General features: G+C 67.0%; 3 protein-coding genes across 3 annotated transcripts; 1 reads left to right on the top strand and 2 right to left on the bottom strand.

The window, feature by feature from the left end:
* Nucleotides 1-125: 125 nt before the first annotated feature.
* Nucleotides 126-2,434, bottom strand: LOC118687027 (uncharacterized). The gene is made up of 6 exons (XM_054515073.1): nucleotides 2,429-2,434; nucleotides 1,926-2,016; nucleotides 1,216-1,475; nucleotides 956-1,090; nucleotides 537-735; nucleotides 126-184 (listed from the first exon to the last, which is right to left on the bottom strand). Exons 1-6 carry the CDS (start codon nucleotides 2,432-2,434, stop codon nucleotides 126-128), a joined length of 750 nt encoding a protein of 249 aa, XP_054371048.1.
* Nucleotides 2,435-3,422: 988 nt separating this feature from the next.
* LOC118687026 (proteoglycan 3-like) lies at nucleotides 3,423-4,732 on the top strand. The gene is made up of 5 exons (XM_036383678.1): nucleotides 3,423-3,483; nucleotides 3,569-3,747; nucleotides 3,827-3,961; nucleotides 4,262-4,373; nucleotides 4,580-4,732. The coding sequence occupies exons 1-5, from the start codon at nucleotides 3,423-3,425 to the stop codon at nucleotides 4,636-4,638; spliced, it is 546 nt and encodes a 181-aa protein (XP_036239571.1). The 3' UTR covers nucleotides 4,639-4,732.
* A 177-nt stretch (nucleotides 4,733-4,909) lies between these two features.
* TNKS1BP1 (tankyrase 1 binding protein 1) lies at nucleotides 4,910-13,616 on the bottom strand. Its single transcript, XM_036384741.2, is given in 13 exon segments — nucleotides 4,910-5,215; nucleotides 5,392-5,457; nucleotides 5,572-5,738; nucleotides 5,901-6,037; nucleotides 6,120-6,249; nucleotides 6,450-6,765; nucleotides 6,888-9,025; nucleotides 9,342-9,836; nucleotides 9,838-10,596; nucleotides 11,375-11,447; nucleotides 12,123-12,747; nucleotides 12,872-13,006; nucleotides 13,492-13,616. Coding segments are annotated over 11 exon segments (4,995 nt in total). The 5' UTR covers nucleotides 12,966-13,006; nucleotides 13,492-13,616; the 3' UTR covers nucleotides 4,910-5,215; nucleotides 5,392-5,396.
* Between the last annotated feature and the right edge of the window lie 1,024 nt (nucleotides 13,617-14,640).

Raw genomic sequence — 14,640 nt, 5'->3', positions numbered from 1 at the left:
TGCTTGCTGTGCTGCCCCCACGAGCCCCCAGCCCCATCCCCAGGCCCCTGGTGCACACAGACACGGCTCAGGGCTCCTCTGCTTTACTGGGAAAGGAACTGGGCTGCCATGGCAGCGCCGGGGGCTCAGTACTGGCAGATGAAGGGGCGCAGCTGGAAGCAGAAGCGGCTTCGCCAGAGCCCATCTGGGGACAAGGACAGTGTCAGGGCCATGGGTGGTTCCCAGGGCCCCTCAGTACCTTGCAACCACTTGCAGTGCCCCCTCTACCCCCCTTGCCTCCACCAGTGACCTGCAACCCCTCCCAGTGCCCCTCCCAGCGCCCTTGGTGCTCCCCTCAGCTCACCCAGTGCCCTGTGTTCCCCTCCCCACAGTGCCCTCCCGATGTTCCTCCAGTGCCCCAGCAGCCTGTGCTCCCCTCCCCACAGTGCCCTCCCGATGTTCCTCCAGTGCCCCAGCAGCCTGTGCTCCCCTCCCCACAGTGCCCTCCCGATGTTCCTCCAGTGCCCCAGCAGCCTGTGCTCCCCTCCCCACAGTGCCCTCCCGATGTTCCTCCAGTGCCCCAGCAGCCTGTGCTCCCCTCCCCAGCACCCGCAAGCCTGGACACGGTGGCTGGCTGACCTTACCTCGGACGCTGAGGGTGGTGCAGGTGGTGACAATGTGGAAGGGGTGGGTGGGCGCCCAGTTCGCGTAGTTCCAGGGGCTGGAGTCCTCCCAGTAGGACTCCCACTGCCCTGCCTGCTGTGCCAACACCTCAGTCCCCAGGGAGAGCCCCCACCACCCCTCCCCAGCCCCTCGACCTCAAAAACCACCCCCAGCAACCAATAGCCAGCCCCTCATGCCTCAAAACCCAGCCTCCAGCCCCAGGCTTGTCCCCCACAAAGCAGCCCCGGACCCTCACCCCCCAAAGCAGCTCCCAGCACCCTTTGGCAGCCCCTTGTCCCCGGAGTACCCTCACCCTGCGGCTGGTGACAGCTCCAATCCAGGGTGAGATGATGATGTGGTAGGTTCGTGCCAGTTTCTGCAGCTCCTGGTTGCGGGCAGCGCTGTGCACGGAGGCCAGCCGGCCCCGGTACACGTCCTGGCAGTAGCGCTGTGGGACGGGCACGGGCTGGCACCAGGCACTCACCTGCGCACACGGGCACCTCCTGCCCGTGCTGCCGTGGCACGGGCATGGCCTGGCATCCTGGTACAGCCCCTGTGGCCCTGTCCCCTCACCTGGGCGCCCGAGTAGGTGCGCAGCTTCTTCACCACGGCGTAGTGCAGCTGGGTGGTGTCACCAGCGGGGACCCCCGGGGGTTGGCAGGGGGGCTGCAGGGCACAGCAGGGGGAGGGTTGGTACCGGGGGTCCCCACCACCGCCAGCCCCAGGCGTGTGGCACCGGCGGTGTGGGCATGGCACTGGGGTCGCAGGGACTGAGGGTGTCCCCAGGTGTCCCTGGGAGTGGGCAGGGGTGTGGGGGACACTCACCAGGGTGGCTGGCAGGGACAGTGCCCAACAGGGCGAGAGCGAGCAGCAGGCACGGCCACATGGCAGCGGGACACGCAGGGACACTGGGGACACCACCAGCACCCTCTGGAAATGCCACAGCCCTGTCACCCTGTCACCCCTCACTACGGTCCAGAGCCCGTCTGCCACCCTCGGTAACAATCTGTTCTCTCTGTGGCCCTTCTGCCATCCCCCATGTCCCCACTGTCCTACTGCCACCTCCAGTTCCACCTTGTGTCCCTCACCCCATCCTGCCCCTCTGTGCCCCATACCCCCACTGTCCCTCTACCATCCCCTGTGCCACTCCCATGTACTCCTGGCATCCCAGAGACCCCCGTGTCCCCCAACACCCTTGTCCCAGCCTCACAAATGCCCACCCCAGCAGCCAGGGGCTGAGCCCACTCCCATGTCCTCCTCCATGCCCCATCCCCGTTCCTCACCTGGAGTCTGGGGGGCTCTGCCCGTTGTCCCCGTTATAGGGGGGACAAAGCCACGTGTCACCACCACAGCCTTGCGCCACCCAGCCTGGCCCTGGGGACACCATGGGGACATTGGGGACACTGGGGGGAGAGAGTCCTTGGCCCCCAGGGAGGGGGGGCATAGGGGCGGGGGTGCACAGGGGTGCCCAAGGCAGGTTGGAGTGTGTAGGGGTGGGGGCTGCTCCAGTTTGAAGGGTGCAAGGCAGGTGTTGGGGTGCAGCATGAGCTGGGGTGAGGGTGCTGGGGGTGCAGAGGGGATGTTGGGTGCTGATACCATCTCCCACCAGCCACGCTTGCCCAAGGGCCATTTCCTTTCCAACGGCCGTGGCCCCCTGGGTCTGGCCTGGCCGTTTGCCCACAGAGCCCCTTGAGCCCCCCCATAATCTCCCATGCCCCTGACCAGCCCCCTGGCCTGCAGCTGAGCACCCACAGCCCCCCCGAGGACTCTGCACCCCAATCCTTACCTCCATGCCCTGTGCACCCCTGCACCCCAACTCCTCCAGCCCCTGCACCCCAACCTGAGCCCCTGTACTGTCAACCTGCACCCCAAACTCCCACAGCCCCCTCCCCCCACACCCTGCACCCCAACCCCTCCAGCCCCTGTACCCCAACCTCCCTGAGCCCCCTGTACTGTCAACCTGCACCCCAAACTCCCACAGCCCCCTCCCCACACCCTGCACCCCAACCCCTCCAGCCCCCTGTACCCCAACCTCCCTGAGCCCCTGTACTGTCAACCTGCACCCCAACCTCCCACAACCCCTTCCCCACACCCTGCACCCCAACCCCTCCACAGCCCCTGCACCCCAACCTCCCTGAGCCCCTGTACTGTCAACCTGCACCCCAAACTCCCACAGCCCCCTCCCCACACCCTGCACCCCCAAACCCCACAGCCCCTCCCCTGGACCAAGCCCACCCCAGGCTGTGGCACTGGCTGGGCAGGGCACTGGCAGAGCCCTCCTGGGGTGTCCCCCACTATGTCCCCAGCAGTTGGTGGTTGGGGATGTCACAAGGCTGTGGTTGGGGGCGTGTGTCCCTGTCACCAATATAAGGGTGGCAGTGGGCATAGCCGCCCAAGACCCAGGTGAGGAGCGGAGATAGGGACACAGGGGTAGGCTCAGCCCTCAGCTGCCAGGGTTGGGAGTTCCTGAGTCTGGCACTGGGGGGCCCAGGGTGGAGGGGGCATGGTGGGGGACAGAATGGCACAGGATGGCCAGGGGAAGGAGTGACCCAAGGGTGGGAAGTGAGGAACTGGGCAGATGGTGGGCACAGGAAGGCTGGGGTCTCTCGGGGTGGCACTGGGGGTGGCAGAGGGACAGTGGGGATAAGGGGGGTTTCTGAGGGGACATGGGGGGGACAGGGTGATGCTGGGGTTGGCATGGGGATGTCCCCAGGGTGGCTGAGAGTGATGGCGCTCTGGGATCTCCCATGTGCTAGTGGTGTCCTCAGTGTCCCTGTGCCATGCGGTCCTGCCTGCTGATTGCCCTAGCCCTGCTGGGCACAGTTCCCGTCAGCCGCTCCGGTGAGTGTCCCCCACACCCCCACCCGCCCACAGGGACATCCTGGGGACACTCCTGATCCCAGGGTGACCCAGCCAGTGTCCCCAGCTCTTGCCAGCCCTGCAGTGGAGGATGAGGAGGACGTGACGGAGCTGGAGATGCCCGAGGAGTTCAGCGGATGCCGGGGGGGCAGCGACAAGCAGGCACCCGGTGTCCCCAGCATGCCGGGCACCGCCACCTGCCGCTACGTCATCATCCGCCGCTGCCGGAGCTTCCGCCATGCCCAGGTGGGATGGGGTGCGGTGGGTTGGGAAGGGGCTCGGGGTGGGGGCACCGGTGCCCTCCATGACAGCCGTGTCTCTGCAGCGCATCTGTGCCCGGCGCTTCTGCGGGCGCTTGGCCTCGATCCACGATTCCCGCACCAACACCTTCCTGCTGCTCCTGGCGCGCCGGCACACCAATTCCGGCCTGGTCTGGATCGGTGCTGTCAGCCAGCCCGCTGTAAGGACCCCGCCTCGCGCCCCCCACCCTGGCCAAGGGGCACCCTGTCTCCTCCCAGTGTCCCCAGTGCCCACCCCGGGTGTCCCAGCCCCGTGCCATCATTCCCAGTGCACAACCCCTGGGTTCCCCAATCCCATTCCCAGTGCTCTCAGTGCCCATCAAGAGAGCCACAACTCCACCCCAGCGCCCACCTGGGTGCTCCAGCCTTGTCCCAGCATCCCTAATGCCCACCCTGGATGTCCCATTCCCATCCTCTGTCCCCCAGTGCTGGGGGTCCCCACACCCTTTCTCCCCTGGCAGGTCCCATCCCCGAACTGCCACTGGACTGACCGGAGCCCCTGGAACTACAGCCGCTGGGTGCCGGGACATCCCCTGCCTGGCCGCCGCTTCTGCACCGCCCTCTGCACCAACAGTCAGTGGGGGCTCAAGGGGGGGTCCAGGGGGGCGCTGGGGTAGCCCCTGCCCATGATGGGGGGAGGGTGCTGAGGGGCTCAGGATGGGGAGGTGACACTGGGGGGCTGGTATAAGGTATCTGGGGGGCTATCCCTGGGGCTGGAGGGGTCCCTGGGGTGGGGGTGCTGGTGGGCCATGGGCTGATCCCCTCTCTTCTCTCCCCAGACGGGCTCTGGAGGAGTGTGCGCTGCAGGAGGCAGCTGCCCTTCATCTGCGAGATATGAGGGGCTCAGCCCCCCTGGGTGCTCCCCTACTGCTGTTCCCCTACAGGGGGCTGCACCCCCTCCCTTGGAGTATAATAAAGTCTTGCTGTCAGCACCCACTTGGTGTTTGGGCAGGGCCAGGCTGGGCGCAGCCAGGGTAGGCACAAAGGGGTTTTGGAGGTGTCCCTTCTTTCCTGCACAGCTCCTGTGTGGGAAATGGCAGTGGCAGGGTCCCCTCATCAAGGATCTCAGTGATCCCTGTCCACGGCCCAGGAGAAGAGTCAGGACTCTCTGAACTGACCAGCGAGGTTTTATTGTCTGTGGCAGTGGCACCACGAGCTGGACCCGTTGCCCTGTGTCCGGGGCCATACACGAGCAGGGTGGAGGGGAAGGGGGGCCTTGTGCCCACCCCCAGGCCCTTGGGGACCAAGGGGATGGGGTACAGTGGCGGGTTAGGGAGGAGGTGCTGGGAAGACAGGGACCCTGCAAGCTCGTACAAAGTGCATAGGTGTGTGTGTGTGTGTGTGTGTGTGTGTGTGTCCCCACGGGAGGGGACAGCCCTGGTCCAGGGACAGCGGGCTTCAGCGTCGGAGTGAGCCTGGAAGTGACACAGAGGGAAGGAGTGAGGACCCTGCAGGGCCCCCCGGGGATGAACCAGCCTGGGGGGACCCAGCCAGAGCAGAGAGGAAGAAGGGGGCTACCCCCAGCAGTGCAGACATGGGGAAGCCTGAGCTGGGGGGGTGTCGCCAGCACTGCCTGAAATCCCACACTCACCCTGCTCAAGGCTTCTTCCTTTTCAGCTTCAGGGCCTGCAGCCAGTGGGGGGGAGAGGCCTCGGATCTGGGGTATTGGCAGAGTTTCAGCATGAGCCCCCCAAAACCAGTCCTGGGACCCAGACTGACCCCTCAGCCCCCCCTTTTGCCTCCATGAGGAGGATCCTGGCCCCACACTCACCCTGAGGATTTCTCTGGCTTGGGGGGCAGGGCTGGGGGTTTCCCACTCACACCGGGGATCTTGCAGGACTTGGAGCGCTGCACATGGGGGTCTTTAGGAGGGGTCCCCTTGCTGTCCCCTGATGATGTCCCCTCCTCAGCCGAGCGGTTGCGACCCCTCAGCTTGGCCTGGGGGCAGAGAGAGAGGTCAGGGAGAAACACAGTGCTCTGTCCCCCAAATCCCCCACTGCCTTCTCCCTGTCTTTAGCCAGGCCCCAGCTCCACCCTGCCTTTGTCTCCCTGGGTTCCACCCTCCCCTCCACGCTGCAGCCAGGAGTCCAAGGGACTCACCTTGATGGCAGAGGCACTGAGGCCAGGAAAGAGCGGCACCTTGACCCCCCTGCCCGAGGATGAGCCACGCATCCGCCGGCTCCGGGGCTCCTCTGCTGCTTCCTCGTCGGAGGATGCTGCCGGGGCTGGCCGGGGCTCTGTGGGGACACAGGGACAGTGTCACCACAATACTGTGCCAGGACAGACACCCTGCTCCCATCCTCATCCTGCTGGGCTCACCTGTGGAGTCCCGGAAGATCCAGCTCTCTCCCTCGGTGGTGGTGGGGCGCAGGGATGGTGCCCGGTGCTGGCGCTTGCGGCCCAGGCTGGCCTTGCAGCGGAACACACTGCTGTCCAGGAGCTCCGTGTCCTGCCGAGCCCAGGGGACAGGTCACAGCTGGCTCAGGGAGCCCAGGGACCCCCCACCCCAGCCAGCACACCCACAGCCCCCACAGCGGTGCTGGGGGCCCTCAATCCATGGCTGTCCCTGGGGGCAGCAGGGTCTGAGAGCCCCATCCATAGACACATGCTGTGTCCCAGGCCATACAGGGTAACCCCACTTCCACTCACCTCCAGAAGAGGAAATTCCTGTCCCTGCTCCATGGACCCCTCGGGCTGGGGGGTAGTCAGTGAGAGCCGCTGCTTCCCCCAGCTCAAGGAGCTCTCCCCGTCTGGGTGGTCCGAGGGCTGTTCCTCACTTCCTGCGTTCATTGGGATCCCACTGGCAGCCTCTGGCAGCACAGGGGGGACCATGGGGCTCTGTGGGGCAGTGGCTGGTTCAGAGGGATGCCTCTCCTCCTCACAGTGGCTGGGTGACTCACTCCGGGGGGGCTCCACAACTGGGCAATCAGCTGGAATGTCACCCATCGAAGGGCTGGGGGCCGACCTGCTTGGGGGACAAAATCTCAGAGTTGTTCTAGCCCCAGGTGACACAAGCCCTGACCCAAACCCCTCCGTCTGCCGCAGGGGAAGCTGCTCCCTCCCTGCCACTGCCGGTGCCCTCCTTACTTGTGCTCTGCGCCGGTGTCCCCTCCCACGCTCCGCTCCTCCGCACCAAGGTCCCGGCTGCGGGCGGCGCAGCGGGCGCTGAAGGCACTCGCCCACTCCTGGCGCCTGGCCTCGGCATCCTGTGGCTCCACACTCCAGCTGTCCAGGTCCTGGCTCCAGCGGGCATTGCCCATGTCCAGAGAGAGATCCCTGTGCAAGCCTGCCTGGGGCTGTGGCAGGACCCCGGACATGGAGCCATCCGAGGCTCTGGCACTGCAGGGATCTGCCACCCGCTCTGTCCCAATGACACCAAACTGGCTCTGGCACTCAGCTGCTCCAAGCTCCTCAGCCCCGTCCCTGCTGCCAGAGCTGTGATGCTCCTGCTGGCGGGCACTGCCCCAGGTGGGCTCCTGGGCTGGGGGCTCAGGGCAGTGGGAGCTGGGCATGTCCTGCTCACCAACCCTGACCAGCCCGCTCTGTCCGATGCCACCCTCACCGGGCCAGCTCAGCCGGGCTGGGACCTGCTCCTGCTCTTCCTCCATGGGGGTCACAGAGCTGTGCTGCCCATCCCAGGCTGCTCCACTGGGGCTCAACTCTCTGTCCTGTGCCTCCACATCCCTGGTGCTGGATCTGTCATCCCAGACACTTCTGCTGGGGCTGAACTCCCCATTCTGGGTCTCCGTGTCCCCAATGCTGTTCCTGCCATCCCCGGCTGCTCTGCTGGATGCGAATTCACTGTCCTGGGTCTCCATGTCCCTGCTGCTGGATCTGCCACCCCAGGCAGCTCCGCTGGGACTGAACTCATCCTGGCTTTCCAAGTCCCTGGTACTGCATTCACTGGCTTCAGCCAGCCTGCTGGGGCTGAACTCCTGGTCCTGGCTCTCCATCTCCTTGGTGCTGGATCTGTCACCCCAGGCTGGCCTGCTGGGGCTGAACTCCTGGTCCTGGCTCTCCATGTCCCTGTTGCTGGATCTGTCATCCCAGGCTGGCCTGCTGGGGCTGAACTCCTGGTCCTGGCTCTCCATCTCCTTGGTGCTGGATCTGTCACCCCAGGCTGGCCTGCTGAGGCTATACTCCTGGTCCTGGCTCTCCATGTCCCTGCTGCTGGATCTGTCATCCCAGGCTGGCCTGCTGGGGCTGAACTCCTGGTCCTGGCTCTCCATCTCCTTGGTGCTGGATCTGTCACCCCAGGCTGGCCTGCTGAGGCTGAACTCCTGGTCCTGGCTCTCCATGTCCCTGCTGCTGGATCTGTCATCCCAGGCTGGCCTGCTGGGGCTGAACTCCTGGTCCTGGCTCTCCATCTCCTTGGTGCTGGATCTGTCACCCCAGGCTGGCCTGCTGGGGCTGAACTCCCTGTCCTGGCTTTCCATGTCCCTGATTTCACCAGTCCAGGCTGGCCTGCTGGGGCTGAACTCCCTGTCCTGACTTTCTGTGTCCCTGTACTCCCGAGTCCAGGCCGGCCGGCTGGGGCTGAACTCCCTGTCCTGGCTCTCCATGTCTCTGGGGTTATACCTCCTATCCCAGGCTGGCCGGCTGGGGCTGAGCTCCTTATCTGGGCTGTCCCCAGTGCTGGATCTGCCAGCCCAGCCCAGCGTTAAATTCTCATCCTTGCTCCCAGCATCCTGGCTGCTGTATTTACTGGCCCAGTCTGGGGTGAGTTCCCTGTCCTTCATCTCCGTGTCCCTGTCGCTGTACCTGTCTGCCCAGGTGGGCTGCCCGGAGTGTGGCTCCTTGTCCAGCTGCCGGACGTGTCCCGTGCCAAGGCCACTGCCCCAGTTGGCCTGTCTGGAGCCAAGCTCCTCTGTGCTGCCATAGCCCTGGCCCCACTCAGCTGTGCTGGCACTGAAGTCTGGATCCTGTGGGCAGCTCTTCCCAGTGCCAAGGGACTGGGACCAGTCGCTGCAGCCCAGTTTCGTGTCCCCCATCAGCTCCACTGCTCTGTAGTCACCACTCCAGCTCTCACGGGCAGTGCTGTCCTTGTTGCTGTGGTTGCTGTCCCAGCTGGATTTGGTCCCAAATTCCTGGTCCTGCTTGGTCTCAACAGGCCAGTCTCTCTCCCTGGATGCACCTGGGTGGCTCCAGTCAAAGGTGCTGTCCTGGCGAGGGTGGCCAATGCCGAACTCACTGCACAGGTCCTTCCGTGACCAGCCCAGCAGGTTCTGGTGGAATAAAGGGAAGAGGAGTTAGAGGGGGAAAAGACGTTCAAAAGGAGAGAGGAGTTTGAGGGGAGTGCAACCCTGGCTCCCACAGCAGCGGAGCTGGGGAGGAGGGGAACACCTTGGGGACACAGCGCAGTGGGACTCATCCCAGGAAGGGGGCAGACCCCACCACTTGCCCCTCAGCACACAGTCCTGCTCAGCCTCCACTGACCCCCTGCCTGTCCTGTCCCATCCCACTGCCCCTGTCCCATCCCCTGTGGAGGGCAAGGAGGAGCCCAGCCCACACCAACCCCACAGAGCCCCCCACACCCCTCACCTCTGGAGAGCTGTGGACCCCAGGTGACTCCAACAGTTCTGTCAGCCAGCCTGGGTCGGCATGGGGGTCAGGCTCCTGCGAGGGTTTCTCAGCCTGGCCTGGGCCCCCAGGACCCTGCAGGCTCTCGGGGCCATCACCTGCCCAGGCTGAATCAGCTGGAGCAGCTGGATCTGGTGGGGCTGGATCCAGGGGGCCAGCTGTGGTAAGGCTGGGCTGGGTGGGGGACTCAGGCTCAGCTGGCTGCTGGCCAGGCTCTGTCACACGAAGTGGGGAGTGGGACATGGGAGCATCTTGCTCTGCCTCCCTTTCCTCCTCCTCCTCCTCCTCCTCCTCCTCTGCTGAGTGCTCAGCCTCTTGCTGTGCCACAGGACCCCCTGGGCATGGAGCCCCCTCTGCCTGCTGGCTGCCAAGTCCTTCAGCCCTGCTGTCCTTTGGAGGGCCGGGGGCTGCAGCATCCCCATCTGACTCCCCCTCTTCGGAGAGCCCTGAGTCAGGGTGTCTCCCGGATGGGGGAGCGGGGAGGGAAGGCTGGCAAGCGCGCCCCCCGCGACGGGAATGTCCACTCAAAGGACTGGGAAAGGCTCCAGCCGGACTCACTGCCCAGGGAGGGCTCTGACAGGAGGTCTCCAGCCCGGGGCAGGGCACTCAGTGAGCCCCCCAGCTCCCCCAGGCCCTGCCCTGTGGGCGGGGGCCGCAGCACTCCCTCTGAGGAGCGCCGGAGCCCCACATCCCGGGGAGGGGGGCTGAAATCAGGACCCTCATGGAACCGTGGGGACACTGCTGAGTCATCAGGTCCCTCTGGGGAGCCTGGGGGACGAGAGGCTTTGGCAAGGGGTGGGCTGGGGGGGCCCAGGTACTCGGCAGCAGCCTCGGGAGAGCCAGGGGGGCAGGTGACTCGTGGGGGCAGTTCAGGAGTGCCAGGGGGGCTGGCAGTGCCAGGGGATCCCTCCCCTGGAGTGTGTGGGGAGCCAGGGGAACGAGAGACTCTGAGCTGGGGATCGGTGGCCGAGGGAGCGCCCGGGGCCTGGATGGAGGTGACAGGGACCTCGACTGGAGGCCGAGTGGGGGATTCAGGGGAGCCGGGGGGCAGTGTGGGGGAGTCAGGGGCCAGGAGCTCGGGGGGGGCATCAGGGGAGCCAGGGGCTGGGGCAGAGGGCTCAGCAGGCTGGAAAGGAGCTCCTGGGGCTGGGGCTGGGCAGGTGGGAGGCCTTGGGGAGCCTGGAGGTCCGAGGGCACCCAGCTGTAGAGTGGAAAGCTGTGGAAAAAAGCCAGCAGGGGGTCATGTCACTCAAAAGGCACCTCCAAACATCATCCATCCAAAAGCCAGACCCCAAACCTCTGGAGGGTCCCTCCCTCCAGCCCTGCTCCCCTCCCTGCACCCGGGGCAGGAAGTGCCCATGCTGCGTGCCAGAACCAGGCTGCTCCCGCGTGACTCAGCCAGGGCGGCTCCCGGCGCCCCAGCCCTGCTCCCTGCCCGGCCCCCTGCAGCCCCCAGAGCGCCTGGACAGATGGAGACAAGAAATGAAGCAGGAAGAAGTCAGAACCCCCAGCACAGCCCCCTGCCCTGCCTGTGGCTGGCATCCTCCTGCCCAGCACTGCTGGGATTTGCCCCCTTGCTGGGGTGACCTGGTGTCGCTGCCCAGGCTGCCACCCGCAGTGTCACCATGGCCTGGTGTCCTGGTCACCGCCCTGAGTGAGCACGGCACAGGGAAAGGGCCTGGCGGGGTGCCCGTGGGGCCTGCCCTGCCACATACCTGCCAGGTCACCGAACCCCAGCTGGTGACTCACGGCTGCTCCCTGCCCACGCCTGGCACTGCTGTTGGCACACGCCACCCCCACAGCCCCGGGCCCCACACCGGGCTTTCGGCACAGGGGGCCCTGATTCCCCCCAGGAAAGGACAGCCAGCACCCCAAGGAGAAAGGAGAGACACGCACCCCGCAGAGAGGGAGCCCCGGAGGAGACAGGAGAGCCCCGAAGGAGAGAGCCCAGGAGCGGAGCCGCCATGGCGCCGGAGGGCGAGGCCAGCACTCACGTCAGGAGGGGATGGCGGCCTCCGGCGTCCACAGGGGTCCCCGGCACAGCTCGGCCCGGCTGGGGGGGAGCTGCTGCGGAGAGAGAAGGGGAAGGGGGGTAAATCCCACTGTGTGCTTCGGTGCTATTCTCCCACCACCCTTCACGGATGCAGGGTTCAAGGGGTCGGGCCCTGCCACAGCTGCACCGTCTCTGGCTTGGGCTGCGAGGGGAAGGAGGCAAAGTGGCCCCAACTCCCCTTCCGGAAAGTTTTCGGTCCTTTGGGAACGAGTTTCTCACACTGCGGCTCAGAGCAGCCCCCGCCCAGCTCTCCCTGAGGTGCCTGGCTCTCGGGATCGTGGCCAAGCCCAGGCCCTAGCCCAGGACATCCTGCAGTTGGGAGTCCTGCCGATCTGACTGCTCCCTGTGCCCTGGCATGGCCCAGCAGGGAAAAAATAGCAAGGCTGGAAAATCAGGAGCATTTCCTAGGGGAGCGACCCCCTGTCTGTAACTCCCAGCCCAGGGGCTGGCTCGGAGCCCGCCCACAGGCAGCTCCTGGCCCGGGACAGCCCATTCTGCGGTTGGCACCAGCCACCCCGGCCTTCCCACGGAGGCAGCTTGAGGCACTGCGGCTTGGGAGCGGGAGGAACCCGGGCCCCGTGCCGGCAACCAGACCTCAGCTCCGTTACATTCCCAAGCCTGGGATGGCTCGGAGTGATATCCCCTGTTCCCACTGCCACTTCTCCCGGTGTTGGTCCCTGTGCCCTCACCTCATCTCAGCCACAGGGTGTCCATCATCCCCCATTCCCAGCTCGCCTGCCGCAGGTCGGGGCATCTGGGGGGCTTCAACGGCAGGGTCTCCGTCTGCCTCCCCGCTGGGACGCTTCCGGAACGCAACAAAGGTCTTGGAGCCGAAGCGGGAGGAGGGGTCGGTGCACAAGGGCGAGAGCCATGCTCGGTCTGGGCTGCCCGGGCCCTCCCTGCTGTCCATCTTGGCCAGGATCTCCTCCACGGTGGTGCCCGGGAACCGCTCCGGCCTGGCGGCCACCGGCACCGGTGTCACCTTGAAGGGCGCCGGGCCCTTGCGCGAGGGGGCTGGCGGGGCCGGCGGCACCTCCTCCTCAGTGCCTGTGACCGAGGGCGACGAGGGCCCCTTCCCGTTGGGGGTCTCGGGTGATCTGACAGTGAAGGAGGGGCGCCGGAGGGGCCCCCCTGTGCCTGCCCCGCTGTAGGGCTGGGGCCCGGCCAAGCGGTTCATCTTCTCGGCCGAGGGCAGCTCGGGCCGGGGGTGCCGTGGGCCCGGCATGGGGGGCGGCACCAGGGGCTTGGCGGGCACGGCCGGCTTGGGCAGCACGCGGGGCTTGGGCCGCACCGGAGGCTTGGGGTGTGCGCTGCCTGCAGAGAGCAAGGGACGGGGACAGGGTCAGCGGAGTGGTGTGGCCCCCCAAACCGGGAATAGCCCTCGGGGGGCTGCCCCAGCAACCCCCCGTCCCGGTGGCCCCCAGCCCGGGGTACTGACCTTTATCGGGGCTGCTGGCCAGCCCAGCCCCCGCAGTGCCGGCAGGGGAGGCGCAGGGCACGGCGGGGGGCAGGGGCTGCGGCTGGGAGGCCATGGTGACGCAGGCAAGTGGGGGGCTCAGCACGGGGTCAGCCCCTGGGGAGAGAGGGAGAATGGTTTTGGGGAGCGCCCCGAGCCTGGGGGAACCCAACCACCCTGTGGGGCCCCGTGCCAAGCCCTGTCCAGCTGTGCCAAACGGTGATCACACCGTGGTGCCAGCCCTAGTACATTGGCCCCGGCTCACCTGAGCCAGCCTGGCCCCAGCAGCAGAGCCAGACACGGTCCTAATTCCCCGCCCCCCGTAACCACAGGGACCCCACACGACACCCCCTAACGCCGCGGCGCCGCTCCTTCACCTGTGTGACCCTGCGCTAACCTGTCCCAGCACACACGTGTCACTCTCACCGGCCTTCGCCAAACTCCCAGAGGCGAGCTGGCCCCCAGTCTGCCCCAATCACCACCTCAGCTCCCTGCCCAGGTCACTCCCGGCCCCCCCGAGCCCCCGGCAGCCCAGGAGGCACCGCCCGGTCCCCCGAGACCCTCGGCCAGCCCCTCTCAAGGGCCGCGGGTGCCCCACTCACCTTCCCCACAGCAGCCTCATGTCGGGGGCGGGCCGGGGACGCACGTGGGGGGCGCAGAGCGGGCGGGGAGGAGGGGTTACTGTCCCCACGGGTCTCACGCTGCCGCCGCCGCCTCTCCCGTGACTCACCGGGGCTGCGGGGACAGGAAAAACCCGCTCGGTGCCTCCTCCCAGCCCTGCCCTCTCTCCCCTGCCCTCCCCCCGCCGCCCTCCTCTCCCCGCCTCGCTCCCTCCTGCCCCGCCGGGGTCCACCCTCCCCAGGACCCCCCTCCTCTCGCCTTCCACGGGGGAACCGCCGCCACAGCCCACATCTGGCGACCATCCGGCCCGTTTCCCGGCCCGGGATGGCGGCGGGGCCCCGGGATGCGGGTCCGGCCCCCCGGGGTCCTCCGCCAGCGCGGCCTAGCCTCGTTGCCACGGCAACGAAGCCTCCGATCGAGTGGCTGAGTAGGCCGCGACCGCGGCCTAGCGCCGTCCCCATGACAACGAAGCCCCCCCACTCAATTCGTGGGTCTCGGACCCATGTTGCCCGCCGGGGCCGAAGCCGTGTGGTCCCCCGGGCGGGCGCCACGGGCCCGGGGGGAATGCCGGTTACCCGGTAGCCCCATGCCGGCGGAGAGACCCCCACTCACCCTCCACGGCCGCTGCTCATGCATATTCATGAGCGGCCCGGCCACGCCCCCGGCGGCGGAGTAGGGCGGGGCAGAGCGGCGCCGCGTGGCGGGCGGACCATAGAGAGGGGCGGCCGGAGAGTCCTTCGAAATGGGGGTGGGGGACTCGCTTAGGACCTCCAGCACTGTCCCAGTCAGCCTAGGGGGCCCAAACAGCCGAGCAGGATCCCCCCGATTGCAAATTATCCTATTCCCGGGGTCCTTCAGCCGCGGGGCTGCTGCCAGAGGGGTGGTAACGCGTAGTTAGGCGGAGGTTGCTGTGACAATAGAGCCCCCCCCCCCCCCCCCGCCATTCGGGCATCCAGGGTCCCTTGTGCCCACCGGGGACACGCGGCTGGCGCCTGTCCCGGGAGACTCCTGCTTCCCCGTAGCCCCATCCCAGCGGTGCCGGTAAAGGCAGTAGAAGGAGGGGGGAACAGGCAGCCATGGGGTCCCCCCCGGGGCTGGTGCCAGACCGGGAATCGGCTGCAATCAACACC

Source organism: Molothrus ater, chromosome 6 (assembly GCF_012460135.2).
Source record: "Molothrus ater isolate BHLD 08-10-18 breed brown headed cowbird chromosome 6, BPBGC_Mater_1.1, whole genome shotgun sequence".
In the NCBI taxonomy this organism is placed as follows: domain Eukaryota; kingdom Metazoa; phylum Chordata; class Aves; order Passeriformes; family Icteridae; genus Molothrus; species Molothrus ater.
This window is presented reverse-complemented; position numbering and strand designations above follow the sequence as displayed.